The following is a 13086-nucleotide window of genomic DNA, read 5'->3' on the forward strand; positions in this document are numbered from 1 at the left end:
TAACATTTGTCTCCATAAGATACATGTACTTGCTTATGATGTTCATGTCTCTGAAGTGACTTTAGATGCGAGAGCATATTTTGCTTATGATTCATTTTAGCTCACCTGAACCGAAGGTTCAAGTGAACTTTTCTGATCACATTTTGTCCGTCGTCCGTCTGTCTGTCCGTCTGTAAACTTTTCACATTTTCGACTTCTTCTCCAGAACTACTGGGCCAATTTCAACCACACTTGACCAAAAGCATTCTTGGGTGAAGGGCTTAAAAAGTTTGTTCAAATGAAGGGCCATGTTCCTTTCAAAGGGGAGAAAATCACAAAAATGAAAAAATAGGGTGGGGTCATTTAAAAATCTTCTCAAGAACCACTGGGCCAGAAGAGCTGAGATTTACATGAAAGTTTCCTGACATAATGCAGATTCAAGTTTGTTCAAATCATGTGCCCCGTAGTTGGATGGGGCCACAATAGGGGATCAAAGTTTTACATACAAATATATAGGGAAAAACTTTTAAAATCTTCTCAAGAACCACTAAGCCAGAAAAACTGAGATTTACATGAAAGTTTCCTGACATAATGCAGATTCAAGTTTGTTCAAATCATGTGCCCCGGGGTTGGATGGGGCCACAGTAGGGGATCAAAGTTTTACATACAAATATATACGAAAAATATTCTCCAGAACCACTGAGCCAGAAAAGCTGATTTTTACATAAAACTTTCTGACATAGTACAGATTCAAGTTTGTTCAAATCATGGCCCCCGGGAGTAGGATGGGACAAAAGGGGGGATCAAAGTTTTACATACAAATATATAGGAAAAAACTTTAAAAAATCTTTTTCTCAAGAACAACTAAGCCAGAAAAGCTGAGATTTACATGAAAACTTTCTGACATAATGCAGATTAAAGTTTGTTCAAATCATGGTCTCCGGGGTTTAGATGGGGCCACAACAGGGGATCAAAGTTTTACATACAAATATATTGGAAAAATCTTTTGAAATCTTCTTCTGAAGAACCACCGAGCCAGAAAAGCTGAGATTTACATGAAACTTTTCTGACAAAATGCAGATTCAAGTTTGTTCAAATCATGACCCCCGGGGTTGGATAGGGCCACAATAGGGGATCAAAGTTTTAAATACAAATATATAGGAAAAAATCTCTAAAAATCATCTTCTCAAGAACCACTGTGTGAGAAAAGCTGATTTTTACATGAACACTTTCTGACATAGTTCAGATTTAAGTTTGTTCAAATCATGGCCCCCGGGAGTAGGATTGGGCCATAAGGGGGATCAAAGTTTTACATACAAATATATAGGGAAAAACTTTAAAAGTCTTTTTCTTAAGAACCAGGAAGCCAGAAATTTACATGAAAGCTTCTTGCAAAATGCAGATTCAAGTTTGTTCAAACCATGGGCCCCAGGGATTGAATGGGACCACAACAGGGGATCAAATTTTTACATACAAATATATAGGAACAATCTTTTGAAATCTTCTTCTCAAGAACCACTGAGCCAGAAAAACTGATTTTTACATTAAACTTTCTGACATAGTGCAGATTCAACTTTGTTCAAATCATTGCTCCCGGGAGTAGGATGGGACAAAAGGTGGGATCACAGTTTTATATACAAATATAGAGGAAAAAACTTTAAAAATCTTTTTCTCAAGAACAACTAAGCCAGAAAAGCTGAGATTTACATGAAAGCTTCCTGACATAATGCAGATTAAAGTTTGTTCAAATCATGGTCCTCGGGGGTTAGAAGATCAAAGTTTTACATACAAATATATAGGGATAAACTTTAAAAATCTTCGTCTCAAGAACCAATAAGCCAGAAAAGCTGATATTTACATGAAACTTTTCTGACAAAATGCAGATTCAAGTTTGTTCAAATCATGGCCCCCCGGGGGTTGGATGGGGCCACAATAGGGGATCAAAATTTTAAATAGAAATATATTGGAAAAATCTTTAAAAATCATCTTCTCAAGAACCACTGAGCCAAAAAAGCTGAATTTTACATAAAACTTTCTGACATAGTGCAGATTCAACTTTGTTCAAATCATGGCCCCCGGGAGTAGGATGGGGCCACAAGGGGGGATCAAAGATTTACATACAAATATATAGGGAAAAACTTTAAAAATCTTCTTCTCAAGAACCACTATGCCAGAAATTTACATGAAAGCTTCTTGCATAATGCAGATTCAAGTTTGTTCAATCCATGGGCCCCAGGGGTTGGATGGGGCCACAATAGGGGATCAAAGTTCTACATACAAATATATAGGAAAAATCTTTTGAAATCTTCTCAAGAACCACTGAGCCAGAAAAGCTGATTTTTACATGACAATTTCTGACATAGTGCAGATTCAACTTTGTTCAAATCATGGCCCCCGGGAGTAGGATGGAACAAATGGGGGGATCAAAGTTTTACATAGAAATATATCGGGAAAAAAAATTAAAAATCTTTTTCTCAAGAACAACTAAGCCACAAAAGCTGAGATTCACATGAAAGCTTCCTGACATAATGCAGATTAAAGTTTGTTCAAATCATGGTCCCCGGGGTTTAGATGGGGCCACAATAGGGGATGAAAGTTTTACATACAAATATATAGGGAAAAACTTTTAAAATCTTCTCAAGAACCACTGAGCCAGAAAAGCTGAGATTTACATGAAACTTTTCTGACAAAATGCAGATTCAAGTTTGTTCAAATCATGACCCCCGGGGTTGGATAGGGCCACAATAGGGTATCAAAGTTTTAGATACAAATATATAGGAAAAATCTTTTGAAATCTTCTCAAGAACCACTGAGCCAGAAAAGCTGATTTTTACATGAAACTTTCTGACATAGTGCAGATTCAACTTTGTTCAAATCATGGCCCCCAGGGGTAGGATGGGGCAACAAGGGGGATCAAAGTTTTACATACAAATATGTAAGGAAAATCTTTAAAAATCTTCTTCTCAAGAACCACTATGCCAGAAATTTACATGAAAGCTTCTTGCATAATGCAGATTCAAGTTTGTTCAATCCATGGGCCCCAAGGGTTGGATGGGGCCACAATAGGGGATCAAAGTTCTACATACAAATATATAGGACAAATCTTTTGAAATCTTCTTCTCAAGAACCACTGAGCCAGAAAAGCTTATTTTTACATGACAATTTCTGACATAGTGCAGATTCAACTTTGTTCAAATCATGGCCATCGGGAGTAGGATGGGACAAAAGGGGGGGGGGTCAAAGTTTTACATAGAAATATATAGGAAAAAAATTAAAAATCTTTTTCTCAAGAACAACTAAGCCAGAAAAGCTGAGATTTACATGAAAGCTTCCTGACATAATGCAGATTCAAGTTTGTTCAAATCATGGTCCCCGGGGTTTAGATGGGGCCAGAATAGGGGATCAAAGTTTTACATACAAATATATAGAGAAAAACTTTTAAAATCTTCTCAAGAACCACTGAGCCATAAAAGCTGAGATTTACATGAAACTTTTCTGGCAAAATGCAGATTCAAGTTTGTTCAAATCATGACCCCCGGGGTTGGATAGGGACAGAACAAGGGATCAAAGTTTTAGATACAAATATAAAGGAAAAATCTTTTGAAATCTTCTCAAGAACCACTGAGCCAGAAAAGCTGATTTTTACATGAAACTTTCTGACATAGTGCAGATTCAACTTTGTTCAAATCATGGCCCCCGGGGGTAGGATGGGGCAACAAGGGGGATCAAAGTTTTACATACAAATATGTAAGGAAAATCTTCTTCTCAACAACCACTGAATCAGAAAAGCTGAAGTTTACAAGAAAACTTTCTGACATAGTGCAGATTCAAGTTTCTTCAAATCATGGCCCCCGGGGGTAGGATGGGCCACAAGTGAGGGGGGGAGGTGTCAAAATTTTACATACAAATATAGGGAAAATCTTTAAAAATCTTCTTCTCAAGAAACATTGGGCCAAAGAAGTTGACATTTACATGAAAGCTCTATGACGTAGTGTAGATTCAGGTTTGCAAAAATCGTGGCCTCCAGGGGTAGTTAGGACCATAATAGGGACTAAGGTTTTACATGCAAATATATATGGAAAGTCTTCAGATATGAGCCAAGGTGACCCAGCTGAGCGATGTGGCCCATGGGCCTCTTGTTCAAATTTTAGGCTTCTGCCAAATAAGGCTATGCTACCGAAATTTTAACAGTCTGATTTAAAGTCAATATTTTGCAAATGTACAGTCATCACAGTGATCCTACTTGCTTGCAAATATGATCTGTCACTGGGTCGAACGTTGTGCGATTTGTTTCATATCAATTGTTAGACTGTCCTTTACATACTGATTTTTAGTACAGATTGCTCTGTTTTCCAGAAATATCAAGATATTGGTCTCACTGATGGTGTGACCGGTCAACAGTCTTTTTTCTCCTTCAAGTTACCTGATCTCACCTGTGGTATGTATAGAGTTCCATGTTCCTCCTCTCAATTTAAAATTCTTTAAGGATTTATAACATTTTTCACTTTTCGTTACCTTCATTTGTTTATTAGATTTTACTTTTTGATTACGTTTAAATCATTGTCGTGAACCTGATCGTAACCTGCCTTTAATGGCTCAGTCTATATTTTGATAGAATTTAACAGGGGATCCATGACGTAGAAGTAATGTGTTGGCTTTACGTTTTTGTATCATTTAGTTTATAGAGAGTAATTATTGATGACCATGAAAAGGTTATGTTGCATATTGTGAAGATTTCTTGTAAAAAAGACAATCGATCTGTCAGATTCTGCAGAAACTGTATTTTAGCGCGCTGGAACATTTTTCTTTTTCTCCCCAAATTACTTCAATCTTTAACTCTGCCCATTCTCTACTTCTCTTACTTCTTATCTTTATTCTTTTTGTCCCTTCTTCCATTACTTTCGGTTGAAGATCGTTTATTTTCCTTAAGGATTTTTTTTCAAATCTTTACCTTTTGTTGGTATTCTGATCAAGGTTGAAATGTTTAATGCCCGTGGGGATCCGGTTTAGAATAGGTCCCCAGTTTCCCATTGTTTGTCGTATGAGGCGACTAAATGGGGCGGTCCTTCGAATGAGACCGCAAAAACCGAGGTCCCGTGTCGCAGTAGGTGTGGCTCGATAAAGATGCTCAATGGCCATAAGCGCCGAGTATAGACCTACATTTGTCAGCTCTTCACCGGCAGTGGTGATGTCTCCATATGAGTTAAATATTCTCGAGAGGGACTTTAAACAATATTAAATCAATCAAACTTTGCCCGTCAAAAGCTATTTCGGGTACTGTGCACTCACCACATTTTATAAACGATTCAAAAACTTATCTTAGGCAGCACAAGCTATTGTGTATCGAATCAGTTGAGAAATATAAACTCCATACGCAGGTGATAATGAAATATTGCTGCATTTGGTATATTTGCAGATTATCTAATTTTCTGCATGACCAAACGCGGAACATACTACCCCTTGTCTCTTTAATTTTATGTGTTTTAGACATTGCATGTCATGCAATACAAGTATCAGTAACATCAACATTTAATTGATAACTAAATAATTAAGAATTTACCTTCCTACATTTTAAATACATTGTATAGTTCAAACAAAATTATTACATTTACCTGCATTTTTCTTGTCTGCGACGTCATCTTTAGGGGTATCACTATTTACTCCTCTTTCCTTCTCACTTTGAAGATCTTTGCTTTTCTCTATGGAATACAAATAAACCGTAGGTGTCAGAAACAATTAAAATATGTATCGATGAAGCATTTTTGGTGTATTGAAACGAGCAAATAATTTTATATATTTAAAAGAACCTCAATCATAAAGTGCCGACATATCACATTACAGAGGAGAAGTTGCGCAATTAAAGTATCGGCAATAGAGTACCACATTAAATTGCTGAATCGACGCTAGGGTCGAAAATTCGAAATTAACGTATACTTCACCAGTTGAAATATTCATACCTTTCAGAGAGATTTGAAAATCAATATGTTCAAAACAACCGTAGTTATATGCATGGATAAAAAAATAATTCTGGACAATTCATAGGGAAGTAAATAATCTGAACCCCTTAACATTTGTCTCCATAAGATACATGTACTTGCTTATGATGTTCATGTCTCTGAAGTGACTTAAGATGCGAGAGCATATTTTGCTTATGATTCATTTTTAACTCACCTGAACCGAAGGTTCAAGTGAACTTTTCTGATCACATTTTGTCCGTCGTCCGTCTGTGTGTGCGTCTGTAAACTTTTCACATTTTCGACTTCTTCTCCAGAACTACTGGGCCAATTTCAACCACACTTGGCCAAAAGCATTCTTGGGTGAAGGGCTTAAAAAGTTTGTTCAAATGAAGGGCTGTTCCTTTCAAAGGGGAGATAATCACAAAAATGAAAAAATAGGGTGGGGTCATTTAAAAATCTTCTCAAGAACCACTGGGCCAGAAGAGCTGATATTTACATGAAAGTTTCCTGACATAATGCAGATTCAAGTTTGTTCAAATCATGTGCCCCGGGGTTGAATGGGGCCACAATAGGGGATCAAAGTTTTACATACAAATATATAGGGAAAAACTTTTCAAATCTTCTCAAGAACCACTAAGCCAGAAAAACTGAGATTTACATGAAAGTTTCCTGACATAATGCAGATTCAAGTTTGTTCAAACCATGTGCCCCGGGGTTGGATGGGGCCACAATAGGGGATGAAAGTTTTACATACAAATATATACGAAAAATATTCTCAAAAACACTGAGCCAGAAAAGATGATTTTTACATAAAAATTTCTGACATAGTGCAGATTCAACTTTGTTCAAATCATGGCCCCCGGGAGTAGGATGGAACAAAAGGGGGGATCACAGTTTTACATACAAATATATAGGAAACAACTTTAAAAAATCTTTTTCTTAAGAACAACTAGGACAGAAAATCTGAGATTTACATGAAAGCTTCCTGACATAATGCAGATTCAAATTTGTTCAAATCATGGTCCCCGGGGGTTATATGGGGCCACAATAGGGGATCAAAGTTTTACATACAAATATATAGGGAAAAACTTTAAAAATCTTCTTCTCAAGAACTAATAAGCCAGAAAAGCTGAGATGTACATGAAACTTTTCTGACAAAATGCAGATTCAAGTCTGTTCAAATCATGGCCCCCGGGGGTTGGATGGGGCCACAACAGGGGATCAAAGTTTTAAATACAAATATATAGGAAAAATCTTTAAAAACCATCTTCTCAAGAACCACTGAACGAAAAAAAGCTGATTTTTACATAAAACTTTCTGACATAGTGCAGATTCAACTTTGTTCAAATCATGGCCCCCGGGAGTAGGATGGTACAAAAGGGGGGATCACAGTTTTACATACAAATATATAGGAAACAACTTTAAAAAATCTTTTTCTCAAGAACAACTAAGCCAGAGAAGCTGAAATTTACATGAAAGCTTCCTGACATAATGCAGACTCAAGTTTGTTCAAATCATGGTCCTTGGGGGTTAGATGGGGCCATAATAGGGGATCAAAGTTTTAGATACAAATATATAGGAGAAATCTTTTGAAATCTTCTCAAGAACCACTGAGCCAGAAAAGCTGATTTTTACATGACAATTTCTGACATAGTGCAGATTCAACTTTGTTCAAATCATTGTCCCCGCGGGCAGGATGGGACCACAAGGGGGATCAAAGTTTTACATACAAATATGTAGGGAAAATCTTCTCAATAACCACTGCGTCAGAAAAGCTGAAATTTACAAGAAAACTTTATGACATAGTGCAGATTCAAGTTTGTTCAAATCATGGCCCCCGGAGGTAGGATGGGCCACAAGTGAGGGGGGGGGGTGTCAAAGTTTTGCATACAAATATAGGGGAAATCTTTAAAAATCTTCTTCTCAAGAAACATTGGGCCAAAGAAGTTGACATTTACATGAAAGCTCTCTGACGTAGTGTAGATTCAGGTTTGCAAAAATCGTGGCCTCCAGGGGTAGTTGGGGCCATAATAGGGACTAAGGTTTTACATGCAAATATATATGGAAAGTCTTCAGATATGCGCCAAGGTGACCCAGCTGAGCGATGTGGCCCATGGGCCTCTTGTTCAAATTGTAGGCTTCTGCCAAATAAGGCTATGCTACCGAAATTTTAACAGTTTGATTTAAAGTCAATGTTTTGCAAATGTACAGTCATCACAGTGGTCCTACTTGCTTGAAAATATGATCTGTCACTGGGTCGAACGTTGTGCGATTTGTTTCATATCAATTGTTGGACTGTCCTTTACATACTGATTTTTAGTACAGATTGCTCTGTTTACCAGAAATATCAAGATATTGGTCTCACTGATGGTGTGACCGGTCAACAGTCTTTTTTCTCCTTCAAGTTACCTGATCTCACCTGTGGTATGTATAGAGTTCCATGTTCCTCCTCTTAATTTAAAATTCTTTAAGGATTTATAACATTTTTCACTTTTCGTTACCTTCATTTGTTTATTAGATTTTACTTTTTGATTACGTTTAAATCATTGTCGTGAACCTGACCGTAACCTGCCTTTAATGGCTCAGTCTATATTTTGATAGAATTTAACAGGGGATCCATGACGTAGAAGTAATGTGTTGGCTTTACGGTTTTGTATCATTTAGTTTATAGAGAGTAATTATTGATGGCCATGAAAAGGTTATGTTGCATATTGTGAAGATTTCTTGTAAAAAAAAGACAATCGATCTGTCAGATTCTGCAGAAACTGTATTTTAGCGCGCTGGAACATTTTTCTTTTTCTCCCCAAATTACTTCAATCTTTAACTCTGCCCATTCTCTACTTCTCTACTTCTCATACTTTTTATCTTCATTCTTTTTGTCCCTTCTCCCATCACTTTGGGGATCCGGTTTAGAATAGGTCCCCCGTTTTCCCTTTCTTGTCGTAAGAGGCGACTAAATAAGGCGGTCCTTCGAATGAGACCGCAAAAACCGAGGTCCTGTGTCGCAGCAGTAGTGACACGATAAAGATACCTCCCTCCTTAATGGCCATAAGTGCCGAATATAGGCCTAACTTTTACAGCTTTCACCGGCAGTGGTGATGTCTCCATATGAGTGAAATATTTTCGAGAGGGACGTTAAACAATATTAAATCAATCAATCTTTGCCCGTTGAAATGCTATTTCGGGTACTATGCACTCACCACTTTTTATAAACGATTCAAAAACTCACCTTTGGCAGCACAAGCTATTGTGTATCTAATCAGTTGAGAAATATAAACGTCATACGCAGATCATAATGAACTATTGCTACATAAAAATGGGAAGTTGAAATCATACCGTGTGTCATAAAGCTGAGTTGTTAGTTTGTCGTTATTATCTACTTTAAATAAAATATCTAAGTATGAAGCAGCGGTGGACGACTCTGTGGTGTCTTTTACTTAGAGCTCACAGGGATAATTGGAATCGATATATGAATGAAATGTATTGTTAATAGATAAAAACGTCGTCGATATATCTAAATGTCGAATTGAAGGCCACAGCAAGAGATTTTTTCTTTTCGCGTATCAGTTTTTGAATAAATTCTGCTTCGTAAGAATATAAAAACAAGTCAGCTAACAAAGGCATACAATTCGTGTCCATGGGAATTACAACAGAATGGACATAGCACTCTGATTTAGTACATACTTATATTACAGGATATGTGTCCGTTTGATAAATTATCACTCGCTCAACTATGTTACATTATGCAATAGATAACATTACTTTACGTTGCAATCATATCTAAAAGTATGTTCAACAGGGGTGTGTTTGCATCGAAAAATGTCATCAACTTACATTTAAGTTTCTTATTAACGTTTGTAAATAGTGATACACATATTGTGAACTCATCTAAATTCTTGGAGGTGAATTTGTGTGAGTTGCCAGGGTTTTCCAGTTTCTCTGGGACGTAATTTGATAGATAATGTATATCTGTATTTATGCATCATAAATCTTGTATCTTTGATTTTTATCCCAATATGCTGCACGGTAGCGAATTGTATTTATATAGTCAACTTCGCACAATTTGTGAATCTCATATTGCATTGAAACGTGGTATAGCAAAGATTTTCCTTCAATCAATAATCAGAAAATGGACTTGTAATAATGGATTTGCATGGCAGAAACATTGGAATTCTACAAAAATGATTTGTATCGATACATAGTAACAATGATTGATTGATTGATGTTTTCCGCCACACTCAACAATTTTTCAGTTATCTAGTGTCGTCCATTTGTTTTGTTGGAAGCGAGAACCCAGATACAATGTACCTGGTAAGAGACCACCAAACGTCCAAAAGTAAACTGGGAAACTTTCTCACTTACCGGCGCGAGTGGGATTCGAACCCCAAATATACATACAGTTAGTTCTCGAATTATCGCCACTCAATTCATCGCCATTTTGGTTATAACGCAGTGTTTTTCTCAGAATGTTTTCCCTATTGCTTAAAATTTTTGTTAACATGCCAAATTATCAATCGCCAATTAACACGGTGTTTTAGTTAGAAAAGTCTATTTCAAAGTGTTAATTATCTCGATAAACCGCCATGGGTGCACGTGATCAGTGATGTGGAAAATTAGTTATCATCCATCTCCGGTGGACACCTGGACAGAAGGACCCCAGTATTAAATGAACAAGATAATTACTGAATATGAATTGCAGTCTTGTTGTTTTCACATCATGGCAAGATATTTCAGTTTATCTATAGCTTCTCCACGGAAGAGGTTTCTGTTGAATTACAAGAAAATAATTATTACAAATTATTACATACATATAAACCGTGCGGAAACGATCCGAAATGTACACACCTGAGGGGTGGGATCAGGTGTCTAGGAGGGGTAAGCATTCCCTGTCGACCAGTCACACCCGCGGTGAGCCCTATATCCCCATCAGGTAAACGGAGTTATCCGTAGTCAAAATCAGTGTGCCAAGAACGGTCTAACAATCGGTATGAAATACGTCAGACCGCATTTGACCCAATGATAGGTTGTATCATCTGGTGTATCAGAATTATCTGCGTTATGTTCTTCTTTTAGGAAATTTGAATTACATTCATCATCGACTTTCTTCTCCGTGGAATCTATTTAAACGGTAGGTTCTATAAACTATAATGATATTTTTACCGTACAGTTTTGCTACATGTATTTGCATATAAGTATACCCAACGTACAAAAACCTTACCTTTTAAAGTTGAAATACAGTAATGAATAAAGGTCCATTATCGTAAAATATCATTATTTTGTTAATCACATGACAAAATGGTAGGAAAACATCGTAATATTTTTTCGATCTGTTTTTATATACTTTAAAATCCCCTGTGAGCTTAGGAGGAGGGTGAAATGAACAGTGCATTAAGAAATTTCAATTTCTACGAATTTCTCTTATCCAATTTTATCTCCTTTTTTCCAAAGTGAAATTCTCTATCTTGATCATCTGATGTAATTCAAACTGACTCCGATAAAATCAGGCCGGTGCAGAATTTCGAGAAACCGTTGACTGTGAAGAAACTCAAGTCACTCTTTAAGTTAGAGGGTTTTTTTTTTACAGGTGTTTTGTGGCAGGATTTGGTATTATATCATCGCTCTTGCATAAGTTATTCCAGCAGTTTATACCTTTCCCATTCATAAATAATTTGACGAATTACTGCCGTTAAACTCGAAACTTCCGCCAGAGTTCGTTTGCTTATAAACCAAACTCTTCCACTTAAGCATTATGGGATAGCGATTTCTTCGGCAGCGTATACTGTGTGACGTCACTGTAGAATGACGAACAAACATAACGTCAAACGTAAAGATTTCAAAACAAGAACGTAAACATCAAGTTCATTAACTTTACACAATAATTTGAACAGAGTATCCCTACTTTTCGATGATCCTTTGATCATTTTGTGTTTAAAATAAAATCCATACTTTTATATTAATGCTCTTAATATCAATATCTTCAAACTTTTAACTGTGAACTACTTCTTTAGTGTTATTTGCCCGCGGGATAATCGCAGACTCACAATATATCAATCTGTATATTGTACTGCGTCACATAGGAGAGGTCTATACATAGGTGACGTAATGAGGCCTCGACGGGGAGTTTGCTTTAAACTCATGTAACATCAACATGTTTGTCAGTAGCCAGCGATTAAAAAAGAAAACTGACCATACGCAGAACAAGCTGTTGGGTATCGAATCAGTTAAGATATATACATATATATACCATATGCAGGTGATAATGGAATATTGCTAAACAAATATGCGAAGTTAACGATGATATAGTGTGACATGCTAAATGAATTCATAAAATTAATTTTTACCTTTGTTGCTTTCGCCATTTTTTGCACTACAAGCTAGTTGTCTTCTTTCTGGCATAGGTTGGTTTCTTTCCGTTGCCTTATCTGTCAATGAAATGTGAAAATAACGGACAGTGAACAATCTCATAACTCCTACAAGCAATATAAAATAGAGAGTTGGGCAAACACAGATTCCTGGATATACTAGAAGTAGGATCATGTGCCTCGAAGCAGTATGCATCTCCGGTCGACCGGTCACACCCGCAGTGAGCCCTATATCTTGACCAGGTAAACGGAGTTATACGTAGTCAAAATTAATGTGCCTAGAACGGCCTAACAACAATGTATATGAAACAAATCAAACAGCACTTGACACAATGATAGGGTGCATTTGCAAACTAGATTGTTATAACGACAATATAATTTGCGAACAGTTGACTTTAAACAATGCTGTTAAAACCCCTGTACCATCAAATTGTGTGTCAGTAGCTTGTCTCTATTTAATAAGCTCTTGTGTATCGAATGAGTTGAGAGATATAAACACCATATGTATGTGATAATGGGATATTGCTACATAAATGTGGGAAGTTAACGATGGAGAAACTGAAATCATGCCGTTTATCATAATGTTGAGTTGTTACTTTACCGTTAATATCTATTTTCAATAAAATATCCAAGTATGAAGCAGAAGTGGACGACACTGTTCTGTCTCTGATTTCGAGTTCACAGGGATCTATTAAATAACTGTTCGTTATCTTCACCTTGCATCGACATATAAATGAAAATTATAATCATTAATAAATAAAACGTCGTCGATATATTTAAATGTCACA

The 13086-nt window shown here is 36.6% G+C and overlaps 1 protein-coding gene across 8 annotated transcripts in view; it reads right to left on the reverse strand.

Moving 5' to 3' along the window:
• The window catches only part of LOC125673605 (nuclear speckle splicing regulatory protein 1-like), a 96082-nt gene that overhangs the window by 24694 nt on the left and 58302 nt on the right, over positions 1-13086 (reverse strand). For all 8 annotated transcript variants that reach the window (XM_056159876.1, XM_056159877.1, XM_056159883.1 and 5 more), the window contains exons 10-11: positions 12278-12358; positions 5592-5678 (exon numbers count right to left, since the gene is read on the reverse strand). In XM_056159876.1, coding sequence (XP_056015851.1) covers positions 5592-5678; positions 12278-12358 — 168 coding nt within the window. The remainder of the gene's footprint in view (positions 1-5591; positions 5679-12277; positions 12359-13086) is intronic.

This window comes from Ostrea edulis, chromosome 3 (genome assembly GCF_947568905.1).
Source record: "Ostrea edulis chromosome 3, xbOstEdul1.1, whole genome shotgun sequence".
NCBI classification, from domain to species: Eukaryota; Metazoa; Mollusca; class Bivalvia; order Ostreida; family Ostreidae; genus Ostrea; species Ostrea edulis.